Here is a 20,859-nt window from a genome sequence, read left to right as displayed (position 1 = left end):
ATATCCTGGATTAGCACATAGGCTACTTTTTATCCCGGAAAACCAAAGAGTTCCCACGGGATCTCGAAAAACCTAAATCCACTCGGACGAAGTCGCGGGCGTCAGCTAGTTTGTACTACAAATTAAAATTGAAACAACTACATTACAATAATATTTGAATTTTCGTGGATTAGCTACTCTACAAATAAAAAAAACCATTAATAGGAGGCGAGAAAATCACACAAAAAGCTTTTTTTCGAGTCCATTAATAACGTACTACAAAGTGATGACATATTACGGGGGCTTATAAAACACATCCTCCATTAAAATAGCAAGGGGCTAATTTACCCCTGCAATACACACCTACAGCCGTTTGATATGAGAAACACTACGTTACATCACTTTTCTACGCGTTCAGTGACTGAAGCCTTTGTGAGGAAAACTTTAGGGTCATAGCAGACACGATACTCTTCAGCATCAGCGATCGGCGATTTTGCAATTGTATCATGCTTTGGTGACTTGCTACATTCGATCGCTGTACTAAAATCGTGCGTTTTAGCGTCCGGACGCAGAATCGAGCTTTCGATTTTTTTAATTTGTAGACTAGCGCTTGACTGCAAGTGATGGTGCAACCTAAGATGGAGTGTTAACTTTGGCTAGCACTGACTTGATCGTTGCAACTGAAGAATGTATGCCTGTGGACTATGGAGTGGAGCTTTCAGGGGAGTATCAAAGTTTCGAAACACAACTAAGACTGAGACCACACGATACGTTTCCGGTGCTTTGTATCCGCACTGCTATATGAATTTGAGTATTGGGTGCCAACTGAATACTGCATCGCCACTCCGGCAGAGAGTATGACATTGCATAGCACTACCAAGTCCGAACAACTAAGTGTAGCATGGCATTATGATTTTTATATAAGAAATATGACGTAGCGGTACCACTCAGGCGCTTCTGAAAATCGACTTGACCGTTTGGATTGGAGACTAAGTTATGTGTGCAGAGTTGAACGTTTAAACGGAGCATCGACCAACCGAAAAACAACTAAATCGTCGATCGCTGATACCAAAAGCATCGTGTCTGCTATGACCCTTAGCTGTCATCAACGGAACTAGAACAGCCTTTCATTTGAACCCTGTCATTGTTCTGGAGGCTGCGAGCTCAGTATAACGGAAAATTAAAAAGGCAATTTCCTAAATGAGACCACTCGCAATACAGGGTTAAACGCGGCTCGGGTACATAAGCCCACACGAGTCCCTCATCTAAATATGTATTCGTTTAATAAATTTTTGTGCGTGGTATGCATAATGCCCGGAATTCGCCCTGTGCCATCAAAGTTTATTTGGATACTAGCTTTTGCCGCGACTTCGTCCGCACATGTTTACTTCGACAAGCCATTTCACACACCTAGTCGTTTCACAGCCTACATTTGACAAGTAAAGCCTCGAGGTTTTGTTAATTTAAGTTTTATAACTGTCGTGAACTGTGATTGTAGCTCACACTACAATCACAGTTTGTATTGGCTATGAAAATATTTAAATATCACATAATATTACACAATAACTAAAGAAGACACAAATAAATTATAGGAATATACCAAAAGAAAATCTTCCCTCCCCCCCCCCCCTTCTTCCCTCTCTTTAGTTTCCATACCATATCAGTTATCACCAAAGACTTATCTATAATCGTGTTAATTATAACGTGTTATCATCCCACACATATTTATCGAATACACAAGATATTACAATATATTAATGCATCATTATATTTCCTAGTTGGGGGCGTTAAAATATCAGTGGGTAGTAATGTTTTCGAAAATGACGACAAAGCAAATAGGACTTTACCGCATTATGTTAAGGTACATGTTAGTAAATCAGAATTCATTGAAAAAGTCATTGATGCTAGACCCTACGTGTAGGACGTAGATATGTTTGTAGGCAATGAACCTACTGTAATTGAGGGTCATAACCAAGGAAAGGTAGATACGGTTTATTATGTGCTGTACTCGTTCCAGGAAATGATGGAACTTAATTTTCTACTGCGTTAATGTTTTTCACATGTAATTTTATAACGGTTTAAGTTATTTCCCGTACAAAAATGTTTAAAAATCATTGAATTTACTAATATTGATATTTGGTTATCATTACGTTCTTAAAATCTCTATTTATATCATTAGAATAATTAATATCAATAAACAGAACTAATCACTGCCCAGCTCTTAATGCAATAAACGGGTACAAAAACTACATTTACATAAAAGAAACAGTTGAATTCGTTTAATCGGTGCTGTTTAAACTAACTGAGCTTCTCGGTATCATTTGTACCCGTCCTGACGATAATTAACTCGGACGGTGGCACCGCGGTCAACGGTTAACTACCTTTTAAATAAAAGAATAATGAGATTCGGCACCGGATTTGTAAAAGGTTAAAAATGTTTACACATACATTCTAGACACGGTTAATTGGCCGGTTAATTAAAGCCTAGAGCTCTGAACGTGAGCACAATGCCTTGAGTTAATGAGTGATACAAGCTGAAGCTACATGTCACGAAGACTCACATAATAGAAGGTTCTTCCAACTTCCTCCAAGGGCGCGGAGACAACGGTGTAATCTGGGAGTCGGATTGGCAGGTGGAGCTCGTGGTAGTGGTATCCTTACATCTCCTTCGGAAGAACTTCTTCCAAGCAATGAGGACCCTCGGTCCCTGGATAAAGATCTGCGTCTCCCAAATGGAGCACCTCTCACTGTTGCAAAATTTTCTTCACAAGTCACACTAAAAGTATCCATGGGAATACCCTCAGGCTCTCTTCTACTACTACGAACAGAAAATGTCCTTCTGAAGCCACTTGCCAAGCCTTCGATAGTCTTTCTTTTTGGTTTGGGCAATTCCTCAGAGCTTATTACAGTTATGTTATCCATGTCATGACCTCCGAAAGTTCTATGTCTTAAATGCTCTATTCCGGATAAATCTTCGACGCCACCATGGCGATATCTTAAAGGCCTTCCTCTATCTATTATACCGAGCTCGTCATAACTTCTGTACGTTGATGTTCGACGTGGTGCAGGCGGACGACCAGCATTGTCGATTGTCATTTTCAATTTTCTTCCTTACTAGCAACCTGGTAAAGAAATGCTTTCATTTACCATTTAATCCAAACGGTTCTGGCTTCTGATAATCTTGGCTTGCATCAGACATGCTGTAGATATGTGATGGTTAAGTAAATATTATGCGAACATTATTGTCCCGATATGGAAATAGGGTTCTGGAAATAATCATCATCAGAATTTACTTACAAGTTATATAGACTCACGTCCCATTGAGAATTCCATTGGTTACGAAGTTTACTCTACCTTGAACAGTTAGTGACATTGAGGATTATCTTTGGGGGGTCGACGGCTATTACGGTTACTTAGCGTAAAATTTGCGTGTGGGTCGCTCGTTCAACATTACAATATCGTGACTTGTCCAACTTATGTAGAAACAACGTAATATAATTTGCTTGCCTAAACGATACGATTATAGCTCTTTGATGTTGTGAAGGGAAACAGGTATTGTAGGAAATTTTAAGTTGAGAAAAAATATAAGTACCTTCAAATTAAATTAAACATAAAAGCGCTGTTTTCTATTCTTAACATTCCTATGACTTTCATAAAATTCCTATGGTTTCGTTTACTATAGTCATGTGGTTATATTTCTCGTACTAAGCGAAGTATGAGTTTGGTAATATCTTTTTCACAGAAAATCTTAAGAGGCTTTAAATAATGCGCAGTTTATGAAAGGATGATCTCACTACCTACCAACTCAAGTGCCAATTGTCAACGATAGCTACTACAAACATTCGGTTTCATAGAACTGATTGCATATAAATAAACAACGTCATATATGTATACTAGCTGACGCCCGCGACTTCGTCCGCGTGGATTTAGGTTTTTGAAATCCCGTGGGAACTCTTTGGTTTTCCGGGATAAAAAGTAGCTTATGTGCTAATCCAAGATATTATCTATCTCCATTCCGATTTTCAGCCAAATCCGTCCAGTAGTTTTTGCGTGAAGGGGTAACAAACATACACACACACACACACACACACATACAAACTTTCGCCTTTATAATATTAGGGCGATTGTAATAGCCAGTCTATTATAAGTACCTAGTTAATCGATAATAAGCTGTGATAGAACTAGTGGTTAAAACGTCCGCCTCTTAATCGAAGATCGGTGGCAACTTTTCGGTTAACGGCGAAGAAAAGCATAGTGAGGAAACCGGCATGCCTGAAAGTTTCCATAATGTTCTCAAAGGTGTATGAAGTCTGCCAATCTGCACGTGATATACTTTGGCTATAAGTTATAACCCTTTTCATTCTAACAGGTGACCCGTGCTCTGTAGTGAGCCGGCAATGAGTTGATCATGATCATGAAAAGTACCTAATAAATAAGTAAAAGAACCATGTTAGCTTTATAATATTAGACTAGTTCCTCCTAACAAATTGAATAATTTTATAGAAATGAAACAGTTTGTACACTCAAAACAAACATCCAGTGATAAATTAGAAAAGGAAACAAACCACACCCATAAACTTCTTATTGGCTAAACGATGTTTTCCAAACAATTATAGAATTAGGGCTTCCTGCTTGGGTCGTTAAAAACGGATTTGACCCGTTCTAGATCGTGGTTGAACATCCTCATTTAATGAAGTCGGTAACTGCTGGTTACTACTACTAGTTAGAAACGCTAGCAACGAATGTATAAGAAAAAAGTCTGCTGAACTCATTTCATTTTGTATTATTGCCATATTCAATATTGTAGAGAGTCAATTACTACAAGTATAGGGATAATAAAAGTAGTTTGATGATTTTGCAATTGAAAAAACAGATTAATAATAATTAATAATGCCATAATTTTAAAAATTGCACCTGCTCTTTTAGAGTAAAAAAAAATTCGTCATTCTTGACACCGTTAAATGGAAAGAGGAATTTGAAATGAAATACCTACATTAATTTGCAAAAACAGTAATAGTGTAGTAAACCAGACAGAAGTGTGTGCATTGTGCTAAGGCTGAGAAAACACAAAAAAGAATAAAGAAAAAAAAGAAAAGTATCTAAAATAAAGAAATAATCGTTTCAATAGATATGAGGGAATTACGTGTGGAACTACAATACCATCATAGCAAATATCATGTTTTCAATTGTTTTATCCACTTTAACCGAAAGAACCCTACATTTATCTGATAAAAGCGAGTTAACAGAAACGAAATGTCACCTTTAATTCCGTGAAAAGGGTAAGTGGTTGCGTTGAAAAGTGCAAAAGAAGAAAAGAAAAGGTTACACTTGTTGCAGTAATTGAATCAAAAATAAGCACGAAATTTTTTGGTTGCAAAAAGTGCAACATTTCGAGATGTATAAAAAATACTCCACTAATCTGACACAACCAACAACTAACCCAACTAACCGCCAAAATTAATTACATTGCTAACTTATCGACAGATTACAGATAGATTGACGTACCTAAGTCAATGATATTAACAAACATGACATTGTATTTTTTAAATTCTCATTTACACTAGCGGCACGCTATGATGGCCGGTTTGACACATTACAATAGTGATGTGGAATGTCAATTTATTCTCGAACAAAAAACAATTAAGTTTTGTTTTTGTACCTGATTAAATAGGTTTAATAAAACAAAAATGTATATGTTTATTTAATTTATTTGAACGAACTGAATATTTGAACGAAAATGAATATACATACTTTATATGCACACAAGAAACATATGAATACAAAAGATACCAAAAAAGGTGCCACAAAAGGCCATAATTAATCAGATTCGTCCATACTACTATTTTCACTGTCGTCACTGCTATCATCACATACATTAATAATTATATGTTTTCGAAGCAACGTCAATTCGAAACTGCTTTGTTTTGCATTGAGCATTGACGCGAGTTTGCCGGAGGTAGTAGTTGTGCTAGCCAGCGATCCTATGTGACGATCGTATTAGATTCCATTTTTAAAAATTTATTGATATTTTTTTGCGATTTCAGAGGTTTGTCCACATAGTGAAAATTGTTCATATTCACAAGTACATTCACCCCTTAAATGGTGCAAACTGATTTTTCTACACTTGTATACATTTAAGAAATCAATTTAATAAATAAATTTTGAGTCCTAAACCTAAAACTACATTCGATAAAATTTATGAATCTCTGCACATCACTATCGTCAATAAAGTAATACAATTATTTCCTTCAAAGTCGTTATCAATTAATACGGAACTTCATGAGCGGACAAACGTCAAACCGGCCATCATAGCGTGCCGCTAGTTTAGTTCTATTTCTTCACATCATAAATAACTCGAAAACAAAGGGGTTAACAAATTAGGTATTACTCTGCAAAACAAGTCAATACATACAAGAGTGGCATACCATTAAATTATGTAAACTTTGTAATTTTGTGTTTTGTATGGATTGTAACAAATGAAAACATTCTTTCTCATGTTGAGTTTGCTTAATGTTGTGTCATTGTTACCAGAAAATAAACAATCATTAATTGTTTCTTATCAGATATTTACATTCGAGTTGATACTAAGTAGGTAAACTAAAACGAGTTCAATGTAACAATCCGCGGTGCGTGGTGCTAGTATTTCACATGGCGTGTCAGCATCGTATTATACAAATGGTTTATGTGTGAGGAAGACTCCCAGAGCAATTCGTGTCAAACTGTGTCACCTTATGTCATCGTAAAACGGCAGAAAACTGTATGATGTGACGCTATGTGACGCGATGATGGTCTTTTATATACGAATAACTTTGTGAATTTATGACTGTATTGCTTTCTGTGCATACGAACTGTTTTTATTACTATTTTTTTTATAGAAGAGAATAAATATCGGCCCATCGTAAATATTCTACTCAAAAATTGATATTTCCCTCATAAACATAGTAACCATTCTTATATTTACCTACTCTATTTGACAAAACCATACGATTTTAACTTCAACGATTGTTAAAGTATCACAGATAAAGCAAGAGATAAAGAATATAAAAGGCCTGCAAAAATAGTAACTAAGAAAATATGATTAATTTAATGACTAAACGTTTATAATGATTTTATGCATCCAATTTATCTTTGACATTCGAATAACTGACAAAAATACATGTAATCATCGATGCATGTAATATATTTCATGCTTGTAATCTTATTCATAAATTGCCCATGTACAAAAATACAATTAAAATAGCTGAATAGTATAACAATCTAGAGTATACTAATAATAATCGGCCAAATATAGGCTTGAGCCACTTCACTCAAGACTAAACATCTCAAACTTTGAAGGACATGTTTGAACAATCCGGACGCCGAAACAGGAAGCCGAATTCGGTTTACACAAATCAAAAGAGCTAATTTGGAAATCCTTTTAATGATGACAGGAATGTTGATACGAAAATATTTGGAGATCACTGTTGGCATTCCTACCCACTTTTGGATGAAAATGCACTTGTGTCAATATTGACAGTGGTGTTAATGGACAAAGCATCGATGGTGGTATTTCCTAGCTGTGACTGTACTTATCTGCATGGGTGATTTAATTTGGGCTGGTTTTATGGCTAGAAAAAAATATTTAATTAAACATTTAAGGATGTCCCTTAATTGTTATCTTCATAGGTTTAGCTAAGCGATGATAAAAACTGTTAGGTTGTTAAAAGTGTGTTTTGGATGGATGAGTGCTACAAAGGATGACATAAACCATTCTTATAATTCTTCACATGTTCTGAATTCACAAGAATCCGTACAATTTTAGTATCGAGACCTTATAATGGTGGAGAGAGAAAGAGGTCTACTAGAAAGGCTAGTAGTATAAATCAGAAATAATGAGAACAGAAGCCGTTCTGTTCTAAATAATCTATGAAAATATAGCGTATTTGTGGCATGAATAGAATATAAGAGGTTACTCTCCAGACGGTCACGGCATGGAAACGGACCGGTAAGTGCAGTGGCTATGGCTATACAGTGCAAAAGATCAACTACTAAAGGTGGAAGCAGATTAACAATTTAACGCTCAAGTTAACGAGTTTAATTATAAAAGTTACAGCTAATCATAATTAATACACGTACACGAAGTATTAATTTAAAATTAAAATCTACAATTTGCTAAAGATGTAGTTAAATTTGATAAAGCTTAAATAAAGAGTCATGGTAGACCTGTTAATCTATCTTACTGTGAGTAGTAGTGAGTCATCGTTTGATGACAATATACATCTGTGTTTTATAACAATTAACTATGTCAAGTGGGGAACGAAATCGAGATCTATAGAAAGAAGTTACGAGTATTTGTAATCAGTCAAGTGCTTGTTACAAAATTAGGTTACACTGTCATAACGAGTATCTTACTCCACAGCGTAAAAATAAATGCGGTTAGTAACGTAACGATATTCAAAGAATTCCTACTTATTATTTTATTCTTAATATCGACATTACTTTTAATTACTTTTAAGATAAACAGGTTCTCTGATGACATTTTCACTTGTTTTGAATATCCGATTTCACATAGGTAGTCATACGAAAGGTACGTTATGGTTCCCTAGTACTTATTTAAATACTCAGCAGTGAATGAAGAGTCGATGGTAACTTACTACAAAAAAGCAATGAAGAATTAGAAGAAATTCTAATATCATTGCAAACAAGTGTAAATTAAAAATTTATAACACCCCCGACAAGTGAAGGTTACAGTAACTAGAAAAGAGCTGATGACTTTTAAACGGCTGAACCGATTTTCTTGGATTATATTATAGCTAAGAACACTCTCGATCAAGTCACCTTTCAAACAAAAAAAAATTAAATTAAAATCGGTTCAATAGTTTAGGAGCTACGATGCCACAGACAGATACACAGATACACAGATACACATGTGAAACTTATAACACCCCTCTTTTTTAGGTCGGGTGTTAAAAAGGATGTTCATGAAAGCAAAATACTGCGGGGCAGAAAGGTGATCTACATAATATAGATTCAAGTTTTGGTGCTTCAGAGAGCAGTTAAAACCATCTGTCCCTGTTGAAATAGAAATAGGTAGAAAGATTTTTATTGAAATAAACTTTTTTATTAAAAATAATATATAGTTTCAAAATGTCGAACACAGGGTTCAAGGACTAAGGTACATGCAAATCTTTGAACCCGTGTAACTTTGAAACTGGATATTTTTACGGAAATCTGGCAAACCATACAAAATATTACATTATTTCGTTTCTAGAACAATACCACAAAAAAATTAATTTGATTGGTTAGTACTTATTATTCAAATGAAAGCCAAACTACGTTTGTATAAAACTGTAGGCGAACTAAAACTTCTCATATCGAAAGTAGTCACGGTTTTCAGTAATGATACGACAGACTGTCAGTTCAGTTTGAACATGTGCTCCTACCCTAAGTTCGTGATGCAGGCGAGCGTGTGTGGTCCGTATAAGGCGAGTTTATCGCTACCATCGTGCTACTCTATACGAGTAAACTTTAACCATTGACAACGCGATTTCCATGAACATTTGGTCGGGCGCGAGTTGTGGAACTCAAGTTTAATATCGCCAACTTTGTGAAACGCCACCATGATTTGGGCCTTTTGTTTCCGTACAAAAGCCGAATTTGAAGTAAGGGCTGTTGGTTTTAATATTATACTAGCTGACACCCGCAACTTCGTCCGCGTGGATTTAGGTTTTTCAAAATCCCGTGGGAACTCTTTGATTTTCCGGGATAAAAAGTAGCCTATGTGCTAATCCAGGATATTATCTATCTCCATTCCGAATTTCAGCCAAATCCGTCCAGTGGTTTTTGCGTAATTAATTCCGTTAATTGTATTTTATATAGGTACTTACTAAAACGGAATGGGTAAATTAATAAAATTCAAACCTGCAGAGAAATTTGTAAGTAGGTATAAGTTTACGGCATGTAGTAAAATATTACTAATTATGTATTATTATTTTAACTAAATTACTTGTACTTAATTCTGATATTCAGCCTAGACTGGACATTTACATCTCTCATAAACGTTAATAATATTAGTGCTCGCTTTGCTAAACACAACGAACAAGTCATAAATATCTGAGGCTAAGGTCAGCCTGAATCAATGCAGGCCGACCGTTAGCACGAATAAGGAACAAAGAAAGTTATTTACTGCCGTTTATCAGTGACAATACCTAACTAGCGTTATGGACATTGGACACGCTTTGACCGTGTCGACTAGATCTATTTATACATTACTAGCTTAATCCCGCGATTTGGTCCGAGTTACAAAATTTCAAACCCCTATTTTACCCCCTTAGGGGTTGAATTTTCAAAAATCCTTTCTTAGCAGATGTCATTATAGCTATCTGCAAGCCAAATCAGCCAAATCCGTCCATAAGTTAGAGCTGTGCGTTTTACGTGCACAGATAACACCCCTCACTTTTGTCGAGGGTTAAAAACTGAAGCCAAAAAGGCATACCGTAGGGGTTCAAATGAGAAACATAACCTCGGTTCAGTGCTTTCAAGTAGCAGTCAAACTGTAAATAGAAATCATTTTGTAGTTATATTAATGAATTTTCAAAATGAGTCATCATTAAAGGAATGTTTAAAACTAACTAATGATTGAAAAAGCTCACTAAGCAAAAAGTGAGTTCAATCTAATACCGGATGTTAAAAAATACTTTCGCATTGATTATACCATTATAACTAAAACAAATAAATGATTAATGCATGTAGCACACTAATTTAATACGCCGTCTCGTGTACAGAAAAAGCATCACACTTAAGGTTCCACTTCATACAAAAGTATTAGCCTGAGCCACGTATCGATTTATCTCTTTATAATCTATGCCCTAAAAATTGATATAGTAAATTATATTTACTTTGCAAGTTATGCCCCTTAAAAAAGCTCTAATTTAGGCCAAGTTTTGAGGCAAATTCGTAGGTAAATAGACCACGTAACAAAAAAGCTTGCAAAACTATTGGCTTTATGGCAAACTTTACATAATATGTTCAATTACAGTATATAAGGTTTGTTTAAAAATATTGATCAGTTTTCAAAACAATAACGTTAATATCAAATGGTAATTTGCATTATTAAAACATCGTCAATCTAACTCTTGAGTACTTAGGTATGTTTCGCTCGTAAATATTGGTTGGAACAGCATACGCTCACGCTCGACTTGGAGCAACCATGGAGAGCACTCTTATTAAAGTCCATTAATCTTAACCGGGCATCGGTGTTCGATTAACCGATTGCGACGCGAACACCAATAACGCTAAACGCGAGCTATAATCAAGCCACGACAAAAACTAAGAATCGATTACAAACGCTAACGAGACAGGGGGAATGGCTACAGCAATTCATCACTTAGAGAAATCTGTTAACGTAGCCGTATAACTGGCGACAGACCTGTAACATTTTGAATATGTTACAATGCGAGCATTCGTATATAACCTGGGGCTCGATTACGGTAAAATGACACCTACAGTGTCACGATCACAGTCATCTGATTGGTTGGCGCACGCTCACTATTGGCTACAATGCATTGTCGCAATAATAATACCACAAATTCAGCCAATCACAACAATCGCGATTGTAATATAATGATTGATGCAAGTTTTCTGAAATCGACCAGCAGTAAAACAAGTCAAACCACTGGCTGATATGTCAAAGGTCTAAAATATAGTCGCTTTTTGTTATCTATCACTATTTAAAAATAACATGATCAGTGTTAGTCGCATAGTTAAAGTGTGTGTTCTTGCATTCAAACAGGTGCACAATTTATGACCACAATGCCAAACAATGCGTGACCCCCGAGAAAGTATCTAGTCAATTCAATATTAATTACTACTTTTATATTTCTAGGCTTTATACTATAATAGTTTAATTCTAAAGTCCTCAAATGATCATTTCTTATGAGGAAGCAATAAAATAGATCTAGAAGTAATAATGATACGTAATAATTTACCTGCTCTGAAAACGGAACATGGAAATTGAATGAAAATGAGTGAAATACAATTTATTATCATGCTTTGTAGTACACTAACAAACATATTTTATGTACAATTGGCGTAAGTAGACAGAGCATATGGGTAATCCAGAACATAAATTGTCGTCCGATAATATTGATTGCGCTCGCAACATAAACTGTCGAAAATCGTGATCATTACGCTGACACTTTAACGAGGGGGTTTTAAAATGCTCGTGTAAACAACGAGGAGAAAGCGATGAAAGGGAAAAGATTTGTGCAGGTCGATAGCAAGTCATGAGCCAAGGATGGGGACTGAGGTTATAGGTAAAGAGCTAATGGCATTTCAAGTTCTTACATAATATCATCGTTGACAACAAAAAATTATAGTGTAAAACTAGCTGTGCCCGCGACTTCGTTCGCGTGGAATAGTGACTTTTCGGGCAGCATATACTCTGTACGTTAAAAATGTTCGCCGTGATTCTTTAAATTGACATAACTTTTTTATTTATGAACCGATTGACATGAAATAAACACTAAATGTTAAGTGAAGCTTACTACAATATATTAGTGAAAACCGTATCTAAATCGAATAAGCCGTTTCTGATATTAGCGTGCACAAACACACAGACAAACAGACAAAAAAAATAATTACAATTTCGGATTCGGCATCGATATAATAACAACCCCTGCTACTTTTTTTTATATATTTCCATTGTACAGACACCACTTTTCTACAATTTTATTATATGTATAGATTATAAAATACATATAAGTAAAAATGTGACTACGGAGTTTTTGCGCCTGAAACTAGGAAAAGATGATTATGATTCAACATCGATAGTGCCTGCGTTTACCATTATAATGAATGAAACTGTAACAAAAAAGATTGAGTATCATTTGCAGCTAATATGCAATGAGATAGAAACATAGAATACATTAATCAGAGGTAGAGTCGTCAATTATTATTGATCGGATACTGCAATTCAGTACAATATGTTTGCCAGAAATAGAAAGACTTTTATTCAAATAAACTTTTACAAGTGCTTTGCAAATGCAATCGACAAGGGCATCTACCACTGTAACATGTTCGGAATCCTTTCCTACCGTGATGAACCAGCAAGAAACTCGGCAGTTTCTCCAGCAAAATGAATACCTTATTATGAAATTGATCTTAATCACTAAGAAGAAAGGAAAGAAGCTAAAATTTCTAGATTTTCATGATGTTATAAATTAAAAAGATAAGGAAAGATATCTGACTCTAAATTAATTGAAAAATCATCTGCCTCCAGCTCCTTAACTATTCATCACATCACAGGTGAAAGCAGGGTTCGCTGATAATCCTAAATCACCTCCGGCTATGAAGCGTGCGGGTCATTACAAGTTGATACTCCACAAAAGCCTTCAACGAAACCGTAAATCATTCCTCAATAATGTATGGTGTCATCCTTCTATTCATCGATCTAGATTCTAGACTCTATAGGACTAGTTCACTTTGATAGGACTCATTGTTTATGTTTTTTTTTTAAATTTATTTATTCGAAATAATTTTACATGGCTTTTACATTTTGTAGCTCGCCAAACTGGTGGGCCAGTTTTTTGGCGAGGTGGCGCTCTTAATTTTATGAAAATAACTTACTAAGTATTGTATTTTTTTAACCATCCATACACCTTAATCTATACTTATAATAAACTGTACCTTTTTTTTTTTTTTTGTTGACGGGGGGGAAATCTTCACAAGATACCCGACCTCTTTGAGGAGAGATCGGGTTATGTGGGATTTGTACCCACTAAAACCCCCTCGATGGCCATCCTCAGCGCATATTAAGAGGCTCCGGGAACTCTTACGAACGTGCGCCGGTGCCTCCCCTGCGCGACGCCCAGTGGGCTCATCCTGAAAGATGCACTCCCCTGGCCTCGTGCACTTTGCATGTAGCCACGACAGCTTGCGCCATAGCAAGCGGTCGTCCTTCCAGGGTCGCCAGCCAGAGCTCCGCTCCAGCCACTAGCTATATAATAAACTGTACCTACTAAATATTTATTTAAACCTACCTACTTGTCGTTCAGTTTCTAGCAACAAATGATTTGCGAGATGATCTTTCAGTGCAGCATATGTTCAATTTGTATCAAGTCAAGGAACTATTAGGTGTTCTAAATAAAAAGAAATGAAAAAAATTGAATTATCAGCTTTGCATATATGCATATGGTACGAAAGCGTAGTCGAAGAGCATGACCACCTACAAGATCTCGTGGATGAGAGTCACCGTTACTATTGGTGTTTATGGCAAAGCCCGTTATTAACCCTCGACCCAAAAAGAGGTAAGTTTGACGTGTGTATCTGTGTATCTGTCTTTGGCATCGTAGCTTCTAAACTAATGAACCGATTTTTATTTAGTTTTTTTGTTTGAAAGGTGGCCTGGTCGAAAGTTTTCTTAGCTATAATCCAAGAAAATCGGTTCAGCCGTTTGAAAGTTATCAGCTCTTTTCTAGTTACTGTAACCTTCACTTGTCGGGGGTGTTTTAAATTTTTAATTTACACTTGTTTAGAAAAATGTGGTTTCAAAACTGAAATATTAGTTTTATAGGCTGTCGTCACCAGTGATCATTTGACCATGTGAATTTCTGGAACGGGTAAAATAATTTGGACCGGTCTTTCAACCAGCCTGTGAAATTCAAAGGAGGATTCGCAAAAAGATGAAACATAAAGGTTTACGGAAGTACCAAGTTGCAGGACTATAGATATTAAACGATTCATAATTTTTCTGTTTAATACAGGTGAAGTAACACACTTCATTTAGTGTGGGAAACCAGTCCATGATCTAAACAAAAACAATAAAAAGAAAACAATAGACGCCATCATAAAAAAAAGAAAATAATATAATTGAGCCATTACCTAACGAGGCGGATCGATTAATGAATGACTTTATAAGCCCTTCGGTGCGTGAACAATGCGTGTTTCAATGGTTTGAAACGATTCATTATACGAAACATTGATAGAGAAAACCCTAGATATACAGTCTAGCTCGAAACATAAAGGTGAATGAATGAATTTATTGTACACCACAAAATTTATACACAAAAAACACATATAAGCAAAACAAAATATAGGCAGGTAGGTAAGTACAATTTGGCGCCCTTATCGCCTAACAGATTATTATGGAAACTCCTCATCGCCTAGCGGCCAAAGCCTAAACGTGGTAGAGTGATAGAGCTGCAGCCGCAGGTTTATAAAATAAATACAAAATTTGATGTCGTCATGGATCTGGTAAGGAAGTAACAAGAGATTCAACAAGTGTAAATTAAAAATTTATAACACCCCCGACAAGTGAAGGTTATAGTAACTAGAAAAAAATGATAACTTTCAAACGGCTGAACCGATTTTCTTGGATGATACCTAAGAACACTCTCGATCAAGCCACCTTTCAAACAAAAAAAACCAAATTAAAATCGGTTCATACGTTTAGGCGCTACGATGCCACAGACAGATACACAGATACACACGTCAAACTTACAACACCCCTCTTTTTGGGTCGGGGGTTAAAAAAGGAGAAGTTCTCAATTTTTTTTTGCTCCAATAAATGTTAATTATAGAACTACATTAACTCTTGTACACATAATATATTCGGTAATAAATTAAATTATTTTTTACTTTTTAGTGTTTGTGGTTATTGAAGTCGGTTTTTTCTTTGAATTTTTTTTAAGATATACGATTGATTTATATATTTATGATTAGTAAATATTTATAATTAGAGATAGCAGTTATTCACACGTACCAAATTTGTGCTGAAGAGGAAGTAATAAATTTCACCAGCATTTTACAATCGGATATTAAAACGGCTAAGCGTAGACCAAAATTACAAATTGTATCACGTAGTTTTCTAATATGAAGGTGGAGTTTAATTCCACCTCAACTCGTTTAGGAGTCTCGTAAAAGCGGCCAATATTATTACAGTAATGAGATAAAGTGAGGTTTAGTGGCTGTAATTTATTCAGAACTAGCAACTGGTCGTGGCTTTACTCGCGTAGGTTTTATAGTTCTTTAATAGATTTCCTACCCGCCTAAGTACATATTTTTTAAACCTATGGCATAGGCTATTATATTTGTAGTTTGTATGGGTTGTATAGAATTTAAACGATTTTCGCCCTTTGGCCAGTATGTAAAGATATTGTTATAGAAGCATTTTCAAAAAGTCGACCCTATTCTCCTTTTTTTACGTTAAAATAGTTACTGGTCACTATGGTCAGGTCATTTAAAGAAATCCAAATTTAGTTAAAGAATTTTTAATATCGGTTAAGTAGATAGATCCAACATACTAACAAACAAATACACAAGCTTCATTCAAATCACAACTTTCACAAAAAATCACTAACTTCAATTATAGTAGTGTAGAATTGTAGATAGGGAACCGTGTAGATAATTGCTATTCAACGAATAGTTGGTAATAAAAAAGTAGATCGACAACTTAAGCAAACATGTGATTAATTTCACTAGCCGTAATAAATTTTAACTGTTCAAAACCTGATGGGAGTACAATAAAGCAGAGGCAGCACGATGACGGCCGATCCATCAAAGATCTTAGTAACTAGTAACTACCACATGTAACTACTATGTGAGCAGTTAACCTGTCTCTCAATCCAATCAGCGTTTTTGCCTGATGTCAACGCCCGCTCGATAACTAGATGAGTGAAGAATCATGCCGTACTTAGTCATAATCTTACACAATAGTTGCTAATGAAAATAATATCAATCCTCAAGGTTGTAGAATCCGAGGTTAATCCTATCATCGGGCGAGATCATTTTCTGGCTGAATTGAATTGGTTTAGTATTAATATTCATTTTCTTTCCCTATTTTCAGCCCCGACTCCGTACTTAAACTAGAATTTGGTTTATGAGTTTGTTGGATTGCAGGAGATATTCGAGATCATATCAGAAGCATAGAAGGTAACGCAGGTCACCCGAGGTTGACTTGGGGAGCATTGTTGGGTAGTCAATCAGGATATCCTGGTGATTAGGAGTGATAACAAATTCGACCAATAAGTCAGAATGATTAGGAAAAAGTACAGCCACCACCAGTCCAAGCACAATTATTGAGACAAGGCTTTTTCGAGGCTATGTTGACAATGCGTTGTGCTCACCAGTGGCTTGCTGTGGGAAAGTTTTGATCAAAGAATTTAAGTCAGCAATATACGGCCAAAACCTTGATAAAGCAGCCAATTGTTGCTCCACACCACAATACTAAGGATAATTAAAAAAGGACACAATACTAAATGTTTGGTATGGGAGACAGTGACTGCTAGAAGGAAAAAAAAATCGTGGTACGCAATTACGCCTAACGAGTCAAATACTGTTGAACACGTTAAAACTGTCTCTTTTGAATTTAGCCGGACGCATTTTAACGGTACAACAATTCGGCTTTCTAATTCGATTCGTCGTGGGACTTTTCAAGTACAAGGTACACACTCGTTACGTTATCGGCATCTGATTATCGGGACAATAATAATTATGGTCATGACATGACGCTTCGGTTGTTTAAATAACCGCAAATCATCTCTGGGCCGCTGTTCTTGGAAATGCAAATCGATACGGCTTAACAGTTAAATGCTGTTACGTGAACGGTCTTTAAGGTTAACCCCACACAAAACATGACGCGTGACGGAAAGTGCTCGGCAGGATATCACAAACGCTCGCATACGCGTGTACGACTTGTAATACAGTACCCAGCCTACAACTTGAACATTGATGCGATTGGCTGGGGAATTGTGGGTGCACGGGATTGGTCGATCAGTTGGCGCGCGTGCACGTCATTGGTTGATAAGTTGACCTTTGCTTCTTGGATCCGTCAACTTCCTTACACCCTTACTACCTACACCGCTGTTCATGTTGCTTGCTGGGCACTCACTATACATGGAACTGTTTAAAGCACATCAATCAACGTAGCATGACGGCAAAGCCGTTCCATATGAACTCGTGAGAGCTGAGACGGAGAAAAAACGCAAGTATCTTGATCATGAGGTTTACGACATATTGTGGTATGTGGAGTCCACTGAAACCATCCTAATTTCAAGGAATTTCAAGGAAATGTTTTGTCAAGAAACGTTGCTGCCGTCGCACTATGTGTGGATCCAAGTCTGAACGGTGTTTAAAGCAGAAAGAATCAGCGGTGTAATACCCTTGTTTCCAGTCGGATTCGCCGCCGCGTGCTAACGAAGCGTGCTCGCCAACATGGCCAGCTGGAGATTTACGGTATTGTTAGCGAAAAAACGGTCAAGTGCGAGTCGGATTCTTACATGAAGGGTTCCGTGCCATCGTACAAGAAATAATATATTTAAACTTTTTTAATTTTTTTATGGCAGCCATTTTGAAATTTTTATTAGGTATTTGTTGCTTTAGCGGCAATCGAAATACATACATATTCTGAGAAAATTTCAACTCTCTGCTTATTATGATTCACGAGATACAGCCTGCCGACTGACAGACGGAAGGGCGGACGAACAGCGGAAGCTTACTAATAGGATCCCGTTTGCACCGTTTGGGTACGGAACCCTAAAAACGTACGACAACGGCTCGCTGAAGCTCTGTGTGGAATTTGAAGATATCTTGTTTGTCGCATTCTCGCCTTTTAAACTCTTTTATAAAAATAAATAAGGAATTAGAAGCGAAAGAGTCTTGAAATAGCTCAACTGAAAACGCTTTTATCGAGGATAGAAATTCTTTATCATTTTATAAATAAATCCGGTCAAGTGTGAGTCTGACTCGTACACAAACGCAAACTTCCGTACTATCGTACAAAATACATATAACAAACAGTATTTTTTTTTCTAATTTGCATGGCGACCATTTCGCATATCTTGGTTAGGATGATGTTAGATCGCAATAGAGTTACATACTAGTCTTTGAACATTTCAACTCTCTAGGTACTTATTACGGTTCATGAGATACAGCCCGCTGACAGACAGACGAACTGCGGAGGGTTAGTATTAAGGTTCCGTTGGCACCCTTCGGAACCCAATCATGACGTAAAAATTACGTAAACAGCGTAGTGAAATTATAATTTGTTTGCCTGTTGGTTGCCTTGTTAAATGTTAGTAGTTATCAAGTTTTTAGCTTACTTAAATGGTAGATTTACATCAAGTACTCGTAAGTATGTAAGTTCACTAAAGGAGGCATAGCAGTGTGATAGGATTATTAAGTTTGTTATAAAAGTAACAGTTATTTGTTTGTAAACTAGGTATATTTACTCGAAAATAACTTTTTTAAATTTATAAACTAGCGATTGGCTACAATCAACCTGCTGGCAAGTGATGATAACAAAAAGAAAGTATATTTCGATGAAGAAACCTCAATAAACGTCTCTCTTTTATTATACCGATTAACTTTCAATGGGCCGGACAATCATAGCAATACCTTAAACGACCTCTTTATCGTCTTTAAATAATTGATATTCACAATATATTGCCCACCAAACTCGTGGACAGAAGAATTAAACTCTTCACCAAATACAGATTACGAGTTACGATGCACTTACTTTGACCACGAAATTCATATCATATATTTTTATATAACAGAAGCACAGACTAAATAAAAAGTAGACAATTGGTACCAGAAACGGACCACCAAAGGAATTAAGTTATGAAAGGCATCACACCGGATTAGCGTTAATCTGCCAAAGTATTGATAGATATACAGCAGTGCATTCGTCAGTTTTAAAAGTTTCACCAGTATAAAAAAAAATCAATTTTATGAAATTCCTATTTTGTACTCGTTCAAAATAGTTTATTAAGCAAATGGCACTTCCAAACGATTTATAACACCCCCGACAAGTGAAGGTTACAGTAACTAGAAAAGAGCTGATAACTTTCAAACGGCTGAACCGATTTTCTTGGATTATAGCTAACAACACTCTTACAACAAGAACAACTTAAAAAAGAAGCCGATCAACCTACCATATTAACACCTACGTGATGAGTGATAACGCTTTATAAATGCTTTATAATTATTATGTTATAAAGGTACAGAATTGACTTCAATTCAATCAAATCTTTGAAAAGAGCAACCGCCGAGTTTCTTGCTGGTTCTTCTCGGTAGGAAAGGCATTCCGAACCAGTGGTAGATGCTTTTGACGATTCAAAAGAACTTGTAAAAGTCTAATTGAATAAAAATATTTTGAATTTTGAATTTTTTTGAATTTTCAATCTATTCATATAAAAGAAGAATCAGTTGATACAATGATTTCATTGTAAGTTCACGGTAACAAGGCGTATGGGCCGCGTAATATACATCACATGCATTTCAGCGAGAAGCTACTTGTTTACCTTTTAAGTAAACTAAGCAAAACTAAAATACTTTGTTTTTGATATTTATTTTTTCACAAGGTTTCTGTCTTTTTCCTTTAGTCTTTGGCCTCAAGATATATGACGACTGCTGCCTAGAGGTAACTCCGCTTAAAACATTTAAGCGTTTAAATATTTTTCTCATTTAAATTAAGCAGTTCTCACTTGATTTATAACAGGCGCACTGACAAATGGCTGAAGATGTTGTCTCTGCCGCACTTAACAAGGGATCTGGAGTTAGCTTAATTATTAGATAAATCATACTATCTTGACAGTAGTCAAGTACGATTGAGCAGATTATACTGCAGATGGGACGTCAATCATGGGGCACCTTCTCCATAATTCATTTTGAACTAATTTCACGATAGCTTTATTCAGTTACGTAGTCGGAACATTTTTGGACAAGAACATTTTCAATTACATGCACCTGCTGCATAGCTGATTGTTTATTGACAAAATAATTGATGATGAAGAAGTATTGTAAAACATTCGTTCATAATGGAGAAGGCCCGTGAAAATTGGAATGTTAATGGTACATTATTTTTATTGTTATATAATATATCAGAGATTCTTAAACAAAGAG

General features: G+C 36.0%; 1 protein-coding gene across 5 annotated transcripts in view; it reads right to left on the bottom strand.

Moving 5' to 3' along the window:
* Positions 1-20,859, bottom strand: part of LOC123872110 (caskin-1) — a 171,593-nt gene that overhangs the window by 141,254 nt on the left and 9,480 nt on the right. For 3 of the 5 annotated variants that reach the window (XR_006797410.1, XM_045916251.1, XM_045916250.1), the window contains exon 2: positions 2,541-3,101. The exons of the other annotated variants lie outside the window; for them this stretch is intronic. Coding sequence is in view for 2 of the 3 variants with exons in the window: in XM_045916251.1 (XP_045772207.1) it covers positions 2,541-3,075 (535 nt within the window). In the remaining variant the exon portion in view is untranslated. The remainder of the gene's footprint in view (positions 1-2,540; positions 3,102-20,859) is intronic. 5 annotated transcript variants of the gene reach the window in all.

Source organism: Maniola jurtina, chromosome 14 (genome assembly GCF_905333055.1).
Source record: "Maniola jurtina chromosome 14, ilManJurt1.1, whole genome shotgun sequence".
Taxonomy (NCBI): domain Eukaryota; kingdom Metazoa; phylum Arthropoda; class Insecta; order Lepidoptera; family Nymphalidae; genus Maniola; species Maniola jurtina.
The sequence above is the reverse complement of the archived record's forward strand: the minus strand, read 5'-3'. Positions and strand labels throughout refer to the sequence as shown.